The sequence below is a fragment of the Dama dama genome, chromosome 4 (genome assembly GCF_033118175.1).
Source record: "Dama dama isolate Ldn47 chromosome 4, ASM3311817v1, whole genome shotgun sequence".
Classification (NCBI taxonomy): domain Eukaryota; kingdom Metazoa; phylum Chordata; class Mammalia; order Artiodactyla; family Cervidae; genus Dama; species Dama dama.
The window spans coordinates 45,072,143-45,088,302 of record NC_083684.1 but is presented as its reverse complement, the minus strand read 5'-3'; the positions used below and the strand labels follow the sequence as shown (position 1 = coordinate 45,088,302).

At 46.7% G+C, this 16,160-nt stretch overlaps 1 protein-coding gene across 1 annotated transcript in view; it reads right to left on the bottom strand.

The window, feature by feature from the left end:
• The window catches only part of HYDIN (HYDIN axonemal central pair apparatus protein), a 501,386-nt gene that overhangs the window by 68,828 nt on the left and 416,398 nt on the right, over positions 1 to 16,160 (bottom strand). The window contains 8 exon segments of the mRNA XM_061138904.1: positions 602 to 743; positions 3,217 to 3,400; positions 5,281 to 5,418; positions 6,635 to 6,852; positions 9,783 to 9,953; positions 12,314 to 12,487; positions 12,954 to 13,133; positions 15,629 to 15,797. Coding sequence (XP_060994887.1) covers positions 602 to 743; positions 3,217 to 3,400; positions 5,281 to 5,418; positions 6,635 to 6,852; positions 9,783 to 9,953; positions 12,314 to 12,487; positions 12,954 to 13,133; positions 15,629 to 15,797 — 1,376 coding nt within the window.

Below are 16,160 nucleotides of genomic sequence, written 5' to 3'. Positions count from 1 at the left end.
TGTGGTCCCCAGGCATGGGCACAGAAGGTGACTGAGAGCACTGGCCTGGGAGCCTGCCCAGGGTCTCTGGTGAACTGCCCAGGCTGAGAGGCAAGTGGGAGTGGCAGTCAGACCTCAGGGGATGGACAGCACCACCAGAGGTCAAGACGCTGGCCAGGAAAGGAGGAGAAATGGCTAAGTTATGGAGGGCAACCACCATGCCCACGTCACAAGAGTGGCCCCCTGGGTCACCATCTGTGGACACCTGAGCACAGAGGCTAATGAGCCGTGGCTCTCAGGGGAGCCAGCAGGAGCCCAGGACAGTGCAGGGTCCAGAAGCCCCTCCTCTTTTTACACTACAGCCTCTATCCCTGGGTCCCACCTGTCCCCCAGAAAGAAGGAAGGACAGGAGAATGGAGACCTGGGAAGGCTGCAGCAACCAGCACCCTGGTTGTGCAAGATACCTGTTTCTGCTCTCAGCAAGTCAGCCTCCCAGGTCTCCCGTGGCCATTGCTGCCTTGTCCCCAGCCCCGATGACCCTGGTCTCCAAGATGGGCCATGTGCCTGACGGAAATTGCTCCCAGCGGCAGTGCCTCCCTTCTGACCGGCCCTGGACACTGACCTCCTCTTCCTCTCCCGCAGGGCTTGCTGAACCTCTCGGTTGAATGTTATCTTCTCCTCCTCTGTCAGGGCATCATACTCTTCTTCATCCATGTTTTGGAGACGCTCCTTCTCTCTCTTCTGTGCTTCCCTGCGCTTGTGCTCTGCGAGGAACAAACAGGAAGGTGGGAAAAACTCACCCACCACCCTTGGCTGCGGGGACCCCAGTGGTTTAGCTCTTGCCTAAGCAGGCTGTGGTGCGTGTGTGACAGGGAGAGGCGGCGGGGACCACAGGCGGCCTGCCTAATCTCTGATGGGCTTTCCTGCACTCACATAGTTCCTACAATGGTTCCATCTGTGGGAGGCTGAACTGGGGCCCCAAAGATGTCCACGTGCTAGTGCCCAGAACCCTGTGAATACGTCACCTTACATGGCAGAAAGAACTCTGCAAATGTAATTAAATTAAGGATCTTGAGTTGGGGCAATTACCCTGGATTATCTGAGTGGGCCCAGTATAATCACAGAGGTCCACCAGAGGCAGGCAGGAGGGTCAGGGTCAGAGAAGAAGAGGGAACAATGAGGCAGAGGTCAGAGAGTTGTGAGGTAGGAACCACGAGCCGAGGAACGCAGGGGGCCTCTAGGAGCCAGAAAAGGCGAGGAGGATTCTCCCCTAGAGCCTCCAGAGAAAAATGGCTCTGCTGACACCTCAGTTTTAGGACTTCTGACTCCCAGAACTGTCAGAGAACAAATCTGTGGTGAGTCATCAAGTTTGAAACAGTGTGTTACAGGAGTAATAGGAAAGTAATATACCACCCACTGACTTTACCCATTACTAACACAAGCCACCAAAGTGCTCAGGTGACAGAACTGTCAACTTCCACACCCTGCAGATTCCAGGTCCTGAAGTGTGGTTCACACTTGGCACGAAGGCTCTGGGCTGCTTCTGCACACGTCACAGGCACCACATTCTTGCCTGATGCTTCCCGAAGTTTGAGCTTTGGGCTCAGAGATCTACATCTTGAGTTCTTAGTCTCTAACACTTACCAGAGGATAGCAACAGATCAGAATAATAATTCTTCCTTCACAGGGCTGTTGTGGGAATCAAATAAGCAATCATGTAAGGCACCTAGCCCAGTGCCTGGCACATTCATAAATGTTCAGTAACAACTAGAGTCTAATATAATAGTATTGTACGCTGCCTCAGGACTTCTTAAAATGATTAAGGGAATAGGGACCTGTATTGCAACTGTGAAAACTACAGGTAATTGAGAAAATGAAAAGAGATACTTTCTTTCAAAAGTTGATTGTTGAGGGGAAATGAGTTTTCTGGAAACTAGGAATCTGGAGGTTGAAATATTGCTGAGAGATGCCTGGTCAATCTTCCTAATTTTTCTCTGGATGAGAATAAAAGGAAGCAGTCTTTGAGTTCTGCTTCAATCCCTGGGTTGGGAAGATACCCTGGAGAAGGGAAAGGCTACCCACTCCAGTATTCTGGCCTAGAGAATTCCAGGGACTGCATAGTCCATGGGATCGCAAAGAGTCGGGTACAACTGAGTGGCTTTCACTTCACTATGAACTAAGAGAGCTCAGTGTTTGCAAATATTTCCTTAAAAGGAAAAGCATTATGATTGGTGCAGACTGTTCTGGAAGACAGAGGCAAGGCTGAGTGAGGAAGGGCACTGATATGACCAGAGCTGAGGCTGAAGCAGGATTCTGCCTCTGAGGGGTAGTGCCGTCCTCTCCCTCAGGGGCCAAGATCTGCTGGGTCTGCTTCTGTCTAAATTTGGAACTTCAGCTAACATTACTTTCTTTGTGCATGTGTGTATGTACTTGTTTTCCACATCTGTAGAATGGGGGCAATAATCTTTGTGAGGACTAAATGACCCAAAGTGTCCTTTAAAGACATTTTAAGTGTACACAGTCTGCTGCAGTGCCTGGTACACAATAGGCTAAAATGTAGAAACTGTTTCCTAAAGTTACAAGCTTTACTCTGGTCTTACCGGAGATTCACAGTGGGCTTAGACAAAACCGACAAGCTAATGAATGGGTCACCTGAGTAAGGATGGGACCTGTGACATGGTCCTCTCAGTCCGTGCTCAGTTGCTCAGTCACGTCTGACTTTTTGCAGCCACATGGACTGTAGCCAGCTAGGCTCCTCTGTCCATAGGATTTTTCAGGCAAGAATATTGGAGTGGGTTGCCATCCAAGAGACTGTCCCAACCCAGTGACTAATTTCCTGTATCTTCTGCATTGGCAGGTGGATTCTTTACCACTAGGCCACCTGGAAGCCCTGTGATACCCTCAGGTAGGCTGTAATTACACAGAAGATGAAGGGATGTAATGTGATGTCGAGGGAAAGAAGAAGATGCCTATGGTGAGAAGAGCTGGGTTCCATCCTTCGTTCTATAATCTCTCAACAGGTCACTTGTGCCTCAATTTCCTCACATGCAAAGTAGAAATAAGAACTCCCAGCCACCCTCCAGGGCAGAGGCGGGGTGCCAATGAGATGGCAAATGTAGCTGCACATAAGCCTAATGGGTGCTCACAGCAGGGAAGGACTGTAAAAAGCCTAGAGCTCTGTTTAAAGGAAAGACCTATAGGGCTTGGGAAGGACAGCCCAGGAGGGTATGGCCTTACCTTCTTGCTCATTTTTGGCTTTCTCCTGGGCCTTCATGGCTGCATAATCCTGCGCCATGTTGATGACATAGATGTGCTCCCGATTGCCGATGGCCTTCAGCAGGCAGAGGAGAGCGGTAGCTGCGTTCCGAGCAAAGAGTGTCTCCAGGCTGTCAAACACCACTCCTCGGTAGCAGTCACTCAGCTGAAACCAGAGCACAAACAGTTACTGTGGCCACAAGATCATCTGTTCTCCAAGAAGGAAGCTACTTGTTCTTTTGCTGCGGCTTTTACAGGTGCTGCCATTGGTTCTGCAGACACAGAACCATTGGTTCTGGGCCCAGATGAAAGTTCCACTGCCTTCCCACCTGCTAGATTCAAGGGGCTGTAATTAAACAAGAGAGAAAAATAAAAATGTTTCAGCAGCCATAAAAGATCTTTGCCATACATATCTGCAGAGCAAAGGATTTATTCTGCCTCTGTAGAAATCAAGAAAACAAATAATGTTAAGGTGAGAATCTGGGAAGATCCATGAAATACAGGGAAAGAAGATGTGTATGAAAGGTGTCCCTCTGCAGCAAAGGCAGCGGTAGCAGATGGGCCATTTTTATCGTGGTGGTTTTTCTGCCTTGGAGCCTAATGACTTTGGTAACAATAACTACTGTAGTGTTACTTAAGGTGTGGTGCACAGGCTGGCCACCATGGGCTAGAGACTGATCACTACCACCTTCTGATGAGACAAGAATCCTGCGTCAGAAAATCAACTACTGCAATCAGTACATACACTATTTAGTTTAGCTGCCGTTTGTTTTTTCCTCATAGGGAAGACTTCGTCAATAAAGGAAGTAGCGCAAGCTCCGTATCTCATCAGAGGCCAGTGCTGTGAGTAGCGCAGCTCTCCTGGTTCACTTTGGGTTTTACCAGTGGCCTCAGCCTTTACTCTGGGTGCGTGAGACACCTGCACGCTTACTAGACCACTGTGCTCAAATGAGCCGAGAGCGATGGTACCTTTAACGCAGCCGCGAGTTTAAACCTTGACATGAATCGTTTCCGGGGATTACATTCCTCCTCTTCTGGGAACCTCAAGTCTAATTTTTGTTTACTTAAATATGCAATTAATACTACAGCCCATTCTGGCAAACCACAGCAAACACAGAACTCTAGGAGCTGGTGAGCAACTTAGTTTTCTGTAATCCATAAGCAGCAAACCCTCCCAAATTCTGCTGACCTAGTTTTCTTTTAAGAGTACAACACTTATGAAAAATCAAAACAAAAAGAAACAGTTACTGTGTTTCTGACTTTAAGAGCCATATATCATTATAAAATAATTCAGAAATGTATGAATATTAAAAACCTATAATCTTGCTAGCCAAAGATAACCACGGTTAACATGTATTTTAAGGATTTTTATTATGTGCATGATACACATTTATAAATATTTTTAGAGAAATATAATTATGGTTTACATACTATTTAATAATCTGATTTTCTCAGTTATTAACATGGTGGTGGTAGTTTAGCCACATCTGACCCTTTGCAACCCCTGGACTGTAGCCCGCCAGGCTCCTCTGTTCATGGGATTCTCCAGGCAAGAATACTGGAGTGGGTTGCCATTTCCTCCTCCAGGGGATCTTCCCGACCCAGGAATTGAACCTGGGTCTCCTGCACTGCAGGTAGATTCTTTACCAATTGAGCTGTGTAAACACTTATTTTTACCACAGTTAACATCACTCCAAATTCTAACTCATCATGGCTCCACGTTATGATTTTTAACATACTTCTGAGGGCTGTATACATGTGTGTTTTGAATGTGCTACCTTCTGCTCACTGTATACATGTGTTTTGAATGTGCTACCTTCTGCTCACTGGTCCTTAAGGTGAGTGTGGCTTCAGCCAGCAGACAGCCAGGGTCAGAGACTGACGAGGGCTATCAAAAGGACAAAAGGGGGTGAGGAAACCCACCTTTCCTTTCTGAGGCCCCTGGGTTCTGAGCTGCTGTGTGTGGGCAATGGCTCAGAACTCAGCTTACAGCAGGGGGACAGGCGTGTAAGCCCTGCATGTCCACGCAGGTAGGTGTGGACGCACCTGAATTCGGTCGGCCAAGATCTGAGTGAATAGCTCCTCAGGGAGCACGCAGCTCACAAGCCCGGTGTCACCTCCAACACTGGCGCTGACACTGAGTCGACGCTGTGTGGGCCCCGAGGGGAGAGGGCTGGAGGAAACCTGTTTTGAGAGAGAAGGATCAGGAGTCAGAATCCAGAAGTCTGGTATTCCAACAGCTCCTCCACTTAACAGGCCATGTGACCTTGGGAAAATCATCTAATCTCTGGGTCTCGTTTCCTCATCTACAAAATGGGGGTTGTACTATAAACTGGAAGATTCCTATCTCACTTGAATAACTGCTGTTAAGTTTCAAGTAGGAACACTGTGGAAGATGCCTTGTATGTGTATTGAACAGCCAACATTTGTTCATTCATTCAAACATTTGTTCACTTCCACTCTCCACCCTGCTTCCCCCACAAGTAGCTGTATCTATTTTCACACCTTTACTGACTCTAGAGGAAGATAGCACCCGTTCCCTTCAACTATGCTTAATCCCGGTCTTCCCCGCCACATTTCCTTGGAATCTCTTTCCCTCTTGGGAAGATCATCATCTGATACTTCTCCAGGAGTTCCTATCTTTACAGAACCTGCTTGTGCCTCTACCTCCTCTCACAGAAAGAACTCTCTTGACCCTGGGTTTGCTCCTCTTAATGACTATTTGTTCTTTTCTCCCTTTCTTTCAAATATCTCAAAAGCTTGCACTCATCTGACTCTGGTTCCCACCAACAATACACTGTGCCACCCACTCTCTCTGGCTTCAGCCCCTGCTATTCAGCCGAGATTGTTCTTGAAGTCCCTCGGCACATGACTCAAACTCTCTGGCTTCTTTATGACTTTTCAAGACTCCCCTGCAGCCCTCCCACAATTTATATTAGTGGTTCCATCCTTAACATTCCTTTAGAAGTAGGTTGAACCATATGAAGTTGTTGCAACAGAGGTCTTAAGTGGTTGAATACTGTCAATTTCATATCAATTTTGTATGGTTTAACCTAATTCTTTTTACATACCTCTTCTGTCCTAATCTCATTTTATTGCAAATAAAATGTGTGGTGATCACCCTCATCAGGCTGTTAGTACAGCCTGAGTGCAGGGTTTTGCTTTATTTATCTTCACTTTGCCAGGACCTGACCTGCTTCACACCTGGTAGAAGAACACTCCTTTCAGGAGTGATACAGGGGCAGTACCCTGGTCTGCCTGGCCAGGGCACCTGTAGGAGTGAGGTTGTGCTGACCCAGATGCAAGATGCCAGGAGGAGGAGGGGTAGGAGAAGGAAGGGGATTAGGAGGAAGGAGGAGGGGGAATCCCAACCCTCCTTTTGGGAAGCCCTGATTTGTACCTGGGGCGTTTCGGATGAGTGCTGGTGATGCTGCTTCTGAGACCCAGAGCCGTGGCTCTCTGCCTTGCCCTTGGTGATCAGCACACTTCCACGCACAGGCTTGGTAGGTTTAACTTCGGGAGTTACCAGAGTGCATTCCGAAGTTAACTTGCCCAGGGTCTCACTGCTAAGGCGCAATTGTCCCACGGCATTTTGATTCATAGCAGCAGCCTCCTGGGCTACATGGAGAGAGTGGGTTTATATTGAAAATCACCTCAGGGTAATAAGGAAATAATAGGGAGGATGACAAGTTGAAACCTAGTGTGATTCTTCTGGGGACGGCACAGCCACCTCCACCTGCGGCTGGCCCAGCAGGGCTGGAAGAAGTGGCTCCACCACTGGGGGTGAATAGTGATGATGGTGGGTGTGTGCCCAGTCTGGGCTGGAGCTCCGGCCTACACTGCTCATCTTCTCAGGGGATCCCACAGACTCTGCCCCACCTTCTCTTCCAGCCCAGAAAGTAATCATTTCCGAAACTGCTGGTACAACTACAGTCCTGCCTTCCCGGGAAACCTCACATGATTATTACTGTGCTGTTTGACAGTCTTTTATTCTCACTATATCTTCAAAATCCAGCATGTATCATACACTTACAGCACATCTCAGTTTGGACTTGGCACATTTCAAGCCGCCAGCAGGTCCTGTGTGGGACCCATGGGTTTGGATTGGTCACTTCCACCTCAGTATGGCCAGCTGACTTCACAGCAAACAGCAAATGTAGGTCTGGGTTTAACCCCCACCATTGAAAGGGCTTTCTATGAAGTCACCAGTGACTTCTGAACTTATGAACTATAGCTGTCCTCTTCTCAGGGATCATTCAGTTTGAACTTTCAGCCATCTCTGATTATATTCACTTACTGATTTAATACATGTTTGTAAATCTTTACTGTGTCTACTATGCACCAGGCACTGCTCTAGATGCCAGGAATACATTAGTGACAAAAACTAATGCAAATCTCTAACCTCGGAAGGTCACATTCCTGTGGGGGTGGGGGGAAGACAGATAGTAGAGTAAGTAGAATAAATAGTGTGTTAACGAGGGATAAGGGCTATGAGAAAAATAAAGTGGGAATGGTCCCCCAGACTCTTAACTAGGGCTCTGAGGAGACATGAAAGTCCTTCTGGCCCCACCTCCGGCAGCCCTCCTGATTGCCCCTGCCTCTGACCCTCACTCTGCCTTCTTCACCACCCCTGGCTTCGCTGCCTCTGCCTCCTCCTGAAATATAAGTGTTCTCCAAGGTCCCATCTTGCCCTGTGTCCATCCCTCTCTTCTCTTTCTGGAACTTTCTGGACTGATTTCCTATTCTTCAGCAGCCACATCTCTCACTTTGTTGAGGAAGTCTCTCCCAATCATTAAGCCTTTAGCTTGACATTACTTTCTCAGGGAATTCAAATTTATGATTTGTCAAGGGACATCAACACAGCTCTGAAGACCTCTGAGAAATGCAGTTTGACAGAAAAGGAAATAAAAAGAAATCTAACAGAACTAGAATTATGATGCAGCTTGGGGTTCCCACTAAAGGGTACCAAAATATGCCACCCCAAAAAAGACCATAGGAGCTCAGGATTTGCCACCTCGAAACATGCTGGCTATTTTGAGCTGCAGGCACTTGAAAAAAGCAACACATGCAAGGAGTGGGTTTCTCTGACCTCCCCCCAGCCACTTAAAGACAGAGTCTCCCTAAGAAGCTCCAGTCACAAATTCCATCCAGGGAAGTTACATCAACCAGGGAGATGGACTCTTATCACAGAAGGAAGACTCAAGTCCACACTACACCCAAACCATCAGAAGTCAGCATACCTCCCATCCATCCTCCTAAGGCCCCTTCATCTTTCCTAAAAACCACTGACCCTCCCCTCACAGGACCACAATCCCCTTTCCTTTCCCTATTAGGTGGTATTTACTTCTGAATTCTAAAGCCACTCATTTCCCCCTGAGTATTGCCCATGGATACATGAAGCATACATGTTAATAAACTTGTTCTTTTCTTGTTAATTTGTTTTTTATTACAGGGGCACGCAGCCAAGAAACCAGAAAAGTAGAGAGAAAATTATTTTTTCTTTCCTATACCACTAAAAAGCTGTTTCTCCCATCTTCCCAGAAAAGAATCTCCCATTTCTCCTGAAAGCCCCAGCCAGGTCTACCAACTAGTAAGCAAGGGACACCATCAGGAATGACATGCTGTCCTAAGCATTCCTATTATAAGAATGAGCCTACTCTCAGCAGGCCTTTGGCTTTATAGTCCATAGATTTTTTCCCACTGAGCAGCTGCTCTCCTGCCCCGCAGGTCTTTAGGGGACCTGAGGGAGTCAGGATTCTTAACCTCTGGTAGGTAAGACTATACTACTTAGTAGTAAGTACTACTACTATGGGGTTTAAAAACTTAATTTTCCTCTCCAGTAAACTTTCTCCTCCCCCATGTTCCCTGTCTTGGTAAATGACGTAACTCTCTTTCTGGTTTCTGTGACTGGTAATCGAGTGTGGCCACCTTGAATGCCTCCCCCTCTTTCAATTCCCTGCCATGCAGGTCACTCTCAGCCCCACTCACATTCATTTTCACTACTGCTTTCTTTACAAGACACCACGAGAGTGCCTGTCCTCCTGTGACTTTCTGGCAATTTCTCCCACAGGGTGAAAAGTGTCCAATTCCTCTTTTCCTTCAAAACACAGTCCAAACACCTAATCTCAGCACTAAGGTCAACTGTGACTGCCCTCAACCTGTCTTCCCCCCTCCCACTTACCATCCCTGCCCTCTTGGTCTGGAATGTCCTTATCTTCATCTTTGCCTGTCAACATTCTCTTCCTTCAAAGCCCATTTCCCTGAAAACTTCCCCAAATCATGCTTGTTAGAACTCAAGTGTCTCAAAGTTGGTCTTTTGCAGAAGCTAGTACTTCTGTTACATACTGTCCTCTGCTCTGCACCTCGGTCCCAGCTCCAGGGGTCACCCACAAAGATGTGGCCATAGTCGCCCTGCTCCCTGCAGTGCCAAGTGCACCGGGCAGCCAGGACAGTGGATGTCTGTGGGAGAGAAGCTCAGGGGGCAAACTGAGCACCACCAGTGGGATCAGGGCCAGTTGGCCGCAAAGCCTCAGAGGAAATGCTCTCACCAGACTCCTCCTCCTTCATGGACTGTTCTATGGCAGCCCGAATGCAGAGCTCCCGGGCTCGGATGCCTGCGATGTTGTTGCCGTCAGAGATGGCTTCCAGCATGATAGAGTCAAGGTTCAGGCAAGCAGCGCTGTAGTACCTGGCCATGTTGACTGCGGTGGCTGACTTTCCTACAAGAAAGGTCAGGGGGTTGAATTTTCACGGCTCTCAGCTGCTCACTGTTCTCAACAGAAGAAGTTTCTAGGTCAGAGGCTCCTATAAAGTGACCTCTCCAAGGTCCCAGCCTCTAAGTCTCTCATGTGGCATCCAAGAAAAGAGGGAAGACGTGAGCCAGGAGTCATAACTAGGGGTTCTGGTCCTAATTCTACCCCTGCACAGCCGTGTGCTATGGCAATCCACATTCCCTCTGGATTTTCTCCTCAGCTTAAAAAGTGATTCTAGTGGATGAACTTTAAAAATCTTGTAGCTCTTACTTCCCTCATTCTACTGGGAAGAGACATTTTTGGTTTACAGAATAATTTGTGTTGATGTCTGTTTTTCTCATTCCAAATACCTGCTCATTAAAAAAAGAAAGCAGAAAATTCAGAAATAACAGAAGAAAAAACGATCCATAATTTACTCATCCAGAGAGATTACAGTTAGCATATGGCTGCTATTTATGCATCTGTAACTATTTTATTTACATTTCTTATAAAAAAAAAGTAGTGGGCTAGGTGGTAGGCTGAATAATCCCCCACCCTAAGAGGTCCACATCCTAATCCCTGAAGCCTGTGACGTGCGGTGCTCAGTCGTGTCTGACTCTTTGTGACCCCATGGACTGTAGCCTGCCAGGCTCCTCTGTCCATGGAGATTCTCCAGGCAGGAATACTGGACTGGGTAGCCTTTCCCTCCTCCAGGGGATCTTCCCAACCCAGGGTTCGAACCCAGGTCTCCCGCATTGCAGGCAGATCCTTTACTGACTGAGCCACCAAGGAAACCCAGAGCCTGTAATGTGTTGTCTTATATGGTAAAGGGACTCTGCAGGTGTGATTAAATTAAGGATCTTGATGTGGGAGAGTGCTCTGGGTTATCTGGGTGGGTCCTTACAAGAGAAGCAGGGCGGTCAGAGTGAGAACAGGTGATGTGATGATGCAAACAGAGAGAGAGACAGACAGACAGACAGACTAGAAGATGCTATGAGGCTGGTTTTGAAGATGGAGGAAGAGGCCATGAGCCAAGGAATGCAGGTAACTTTTCTAGAAACAAGAAAAGGCAAGGAAATGGATTCTCCCCCTATAGCTTCAAGAAAGGATGCAGCCCTGTTGACCCATTTGAGACTTCAGATCTCCAGAACTCTAAGAAAGTTTCAAGTCACTAAATTTGTGGTTATTTGTTACAGTAGCAAAAGGAAATGAACACAGATTACAAATTGTAAACATGACTTTTTTCCCACTTAAAACAATATATCATGAACCTTTTTCTATTCATTTAATACACTTCAATGGTACTTTTTAAAATTGTCATAGTATACATACAAAAGTTACCATTTTAACTGTTTTTAAGTCCACATTTTAAAAAGCTAAGTATATTCCCAATGTTGTGCAACCATCACCACCGTCCATCTCCAGCATTTTTCATCTTTCCAAACTGAAATTCTGTACCATTAAACAATAACCTCTCATTCCTCCCTCTGCTCAGCCTCTGGAAATCATCGTCCTACTTTATGTCTCTATAAACACAATGACTCCAGGGTCCTTATATAAATGGAATCAAACAGTAATTGCTATTTCAGGTCTTGCTTACTTCACTTAGCACAATGTCTTCAAGGTTCATCTACGTTGTAGCGTGTGTGAGAATTTCCCTCCTTTTATGGGTGAATAATACCCCACTGTACCACATTTAGTTTATCCACTCATCTATCAGTGGACAGTTGGGTTGTGTCTTACCTTGTGGCTATTGTGAGTAATGCTGCCGTGAAAATGGGTGCACAGGACACTGTTTTTAAAGGTGATATAATTCACTACATGAACGCATGCATGCCTGCATGTGAAGTCACTTCAGTCCTGTCCTAGAGAATGTACTATGGCTTAATTAACGAGTCCCCCATACTGAATACTTCAACTGCTCCCAAATTTTTAGTATGGCCGACAATGTTGCAGAGAACACCAATGTAGTCAGTCTTTACCCATATGATTACTTTCCTAAGAGAAATTTTTAGAAATAATACTGCCAGGTCAAAGAGTTTGCACATATTTCCCCCACCACTCTTCTTAAATGACTTACTGTCTTGGATTTTTCTTTAATATTTTAATGCTATTAAATTATTGAAAGAATACAAACTCCAACAATTCAGAGATGTATTAATTAAAAATGAGGTGTCCCTGCTCTTTCTCTAACTTTGTATCTCTGAAGTTGGCAATGTAACAATTTAGGGATAATCCTTTGGTACATAAATCTCAAACAGAAGAGCATTTTATTGCCTCAAAAACAGCACACGCAAATTTCACTGTAAATGTATCCCAAAGGGGCAACTCTTTAGGCCTGTGCATACCTGACAAGGGTGTCCCATGGATGATGATGGCGATGCCTTTCCGGTTCTTGGCCATGCGGCCTTCTGCAGAAATGTCAATGCCCAGGTAGCGAGCAATGGCCTTGCTCACTGGGTTGTTCTCTACTTCTCCAACCTCTTCCGCAGAGTGGCTGTCAATACTCTGAATCTTGTCAGCTACAAATTAAAAATACATGTGCATATATGCGTGCATGTGGACACACCCACAATTCACATGGGTTCTGATGAAAATGGGATGACTTTTCCTAGCCTATGTGTTATTTTAAAATGACCAGCACAATCTGCAGCAGATGTTGCTGCCAGCGTTACTCACTTCATAGCATACAAAAGTGCCCTTTTTGGCTAATAATTTGTCTGTAGCTACTAGAATTGAAAACACAGATTACTCTCTGATTCTTAATCCCATTTGGAGGAATCTCTCCTGCTTAAAAATAACACTGGAAACTAGTGTTTGCAATAGTAAGGGACATGGCTAAATAAATGAGGGCCTGCTCAAACTGTAGAATTAACACACGACTGTGCTAGTTAAATGTGTTTTATGGAGAAAGGTGAAAGGCACTGAACAGACTTTCCACTTTTGCTTAGAAGTAACTGGTACCCAAACGTTAAAATGCATGATTACTTTGAAACATGATTTTTTCCAGGCTTTCCTCATCCTCCTCTTCCTCCGGGTAGGTCTTAGATTCAACCATTGGGATGTGCCGCTCTTCCAGGTTGGATGTTACAGAGATCCCTCGGCTAAGCGAGGTCCTCTTCGTGCTTGCTGAAGTGCCCTGCTCTGACAATGGACGGTCGTCCTCTTCTGCTGGGGGAAAAGGATGGAAACACACAGGAAGAGTCAGGAAGAGGACCAGGGAGATGGGGCAAAAAAGGTAAGATAGAAAAAGAGGAGAATCACTGAACTGCTTACCATCAGCCTAGATCATCTGACCCAAATTAAAAAGAACTGCAGTCAGTCTGCCTTTAGATTTCTCTGCCCAGAGTGTTTCCACATTTTAACATTAAAAAAATATACCAAAATTATACATTCGCCCCAGGAAATTTGGGACATTCCAAAGAGCAAAAACGATAAAATTTAGCTGCAGAAAGCGATACAAAAAATGGTGGTAGAGGAATGGCAGCTTCATCGGATGATACCAGAGTTGAAGAGCCGCAGCCTCTCAGAGTTTTAATTTTTCCAAACTGAAGTTGGGATCATACTGTACGCACACCAATTTGTAGCCTGCTTTCCTCCTTTTCATGAGAATTGTTGAGCGCATCTACTACTTTATTTGCCCCAAACCCTCCTCACTGTCCTGCTTCCACAGAGTTTCAGTGGGTGCATTGGGTTGTCATTGTCCAAAGTCTGCTCTGCCCTGGAGCTAAGACATCCTCTTTGTTTAATTTTGGATTTGAGTCAGAGAGGTTGTGGCTCTCCTGGGAATGGCAGCGGCGCGACTTGGAGCTGCGAGCCTTCCCTGGACGTGGTCTGGAAGCAGAGGAGGATGGATCCTCTGTGAGACAGCAGGGCGAGCAGGAGCTCAGAGAGGTGCTGGGGAGGAGCAGAGCGAGCGCCTCCCTGGACTCCTGCTGACCCTCAGGTCGCAGCTCCAGACCAACTTTTCATGGGCCAAATGCAAAGGTGTGTAGAAGGGGGATGAGAGCAACAGGGCCCTTCCTGACCCTCACTAAATCCTCTCTACCCTAAAGCTTCCCATGGCTCTCTGCCTCAGGCCACCAGGCAATTCTGGGTCCATCCCCCAACCCTTCCTGACTGTGAGCTCTCAAAGGCAGGGGCTGGTTTCACTGATCTCCCTTCCAGCACGTCAGTCAGCTCAGTGCTTGGAACACAATGGGTGCTTGTTATGGACTTAACTAGTTTCCATAGAATTTATTTGCTGAAGTTCTAAGCCCCACCCCCCACCCCGGTATGCTGGAATGTGACTACTTGAAGACACAGCCTTTAAAGAGGTAATTAAGTTAAAATGAGGTCATGTGAGTGTCCCAATCCATCCACAGCCCAACATGACTGGTGTTCTTACAGGAAGAGATTAGGACACAGACACACAGCGGGACGTTCCTGTGAACACGGGGTGGGAAGACAGTCATCTACAGGCAAACAAAGGAGGGTCACAGAAAACAACTCCACCAGCACCTTCATTTTGGATCTCTAGCCTCCAGAATCATGAGAAAATAAGTTTCATTTGGTTAAGCCCCCCCCAGTCTGTGGTATCTGCAATGGCAGTTCTGGAAAACAATGTGCTCAGTGAATACAACCAGGAGACTAGGTGAACAGGCAGCCTTCTTCTCTCCTCTCCTTTTAGAGCAAACTAATGTTCTCCAACTAGCTTCGTCTCCCTGAGAGACAATAAGACAGCTTTAAGGGCAGGAGAAACAGACTTCATTCATTCACTTTAACAGCACACATTTATCGGGCACTATGATGTATCAGGTGCTGGTCCATGCACTGGGTTTACATTGGGGAATACATGGTCACTGCCTTTATGGGGGCTTCTTGTTTAGGGGGGGAGATGGGTGTGAAGAAAATATACATGATGACTATTATGCAGAAGAAAGAAAGAAAGAATGGGGAAGGTGAATTTCCAGGATGAGGGCACAGTGAAGAAGGGAAGACAAGAAGCACCCCAACAAGCTACATGATCCTACAGGTCACCCTGGAACCTTGATGTTCAAGTGTACACAAGGGGGCCCCTGGGCAGATGACAGATAGCTTGGGGATGCTGGGCAAGAAAGGGCAAGATTATAAGAGCACAGTCTAGCTGTGTGATTGAGCTTATGATCATGGAGGGTCCTTCCTCATGTGAACTCCCACCCCTACCTCTTGTAGGGCACTAACGTCTACCATGCGTGACAGATTACCTTGCATCACCTAGGCACACATTTGGAGGCTGTGGAGTAGAGCGGTTACTGTCGTGGACTCCAGAGTCAGAGAGATCTGGGCTTGAGTGCTGGTTCTGCCACTTAAAACTGCGGGCCTGGCTTGTCAGTGCTTCCTTTCTCATCTGCTTGTGTGAAGCCCTCAGCACAGAGCTTGCAAGCATCTAGCAAGCATCCTTCTATATCTGCATTAGCTGTTTTTAAGCCTCGACTCCCCACCGGACTCTAGTGAGAGCAGAATGTGTCCCCGTGTCTGCATCCATACAATGGGGACAACAGGGCCATTCTGTAAGGGTCAGAAAGGAAATCCCCAGGACACCTGAAGCCTGCCTGGCACCTGGCAGGTGCTCAGTAACTGGTTCATCTCCCAGCAGAGATAACTTAAAGAAGCCAGTGGCTCCAGAACTATTGAGTTCTCACCGTTCTCCTGCGCCAGACTCTCCAGATATTTCACCTTCATCTGTTCCTCTTTGGACCGCTTTATCTCCCTGAAGTACTCAAACACCTCTGGGGGCAGCTTCTCCCCCGGAAGGCGAGGAGGCAGCAGCAGAGAGTTGTAGGAATCATAGCCCTTCAGCGTTCGCAAGATCTGCGGAAGGAGAACGGGAGTTGCTGTTGGTCTGACTGGAAGCTTCCTCCCCACAGCCCCCGGTGGGCCTGCCATCCATCTCATGAAAGCCCTGCTTCTACCCAAGGCTGGGGTGTGCACAAATACTTTCTGGACCTCAAAGGGTAGGGTCCTCTGCAGAGGTCTACAGTTTAAGGTTGAGTTCTGGATATGGGGGACTTATATAGGGACATATAGGGGACATATATAGGATTTTGTGTCTGGGCATTTCCCATGTGGAAAAGAATTATCTCCTTGATTTAAAAACAACATATATTGTTTTCTTTTGTTTTTTTCCCCATTGACAAAAGTACAGAACTCAATTATCCACTTTGAGTGACATGT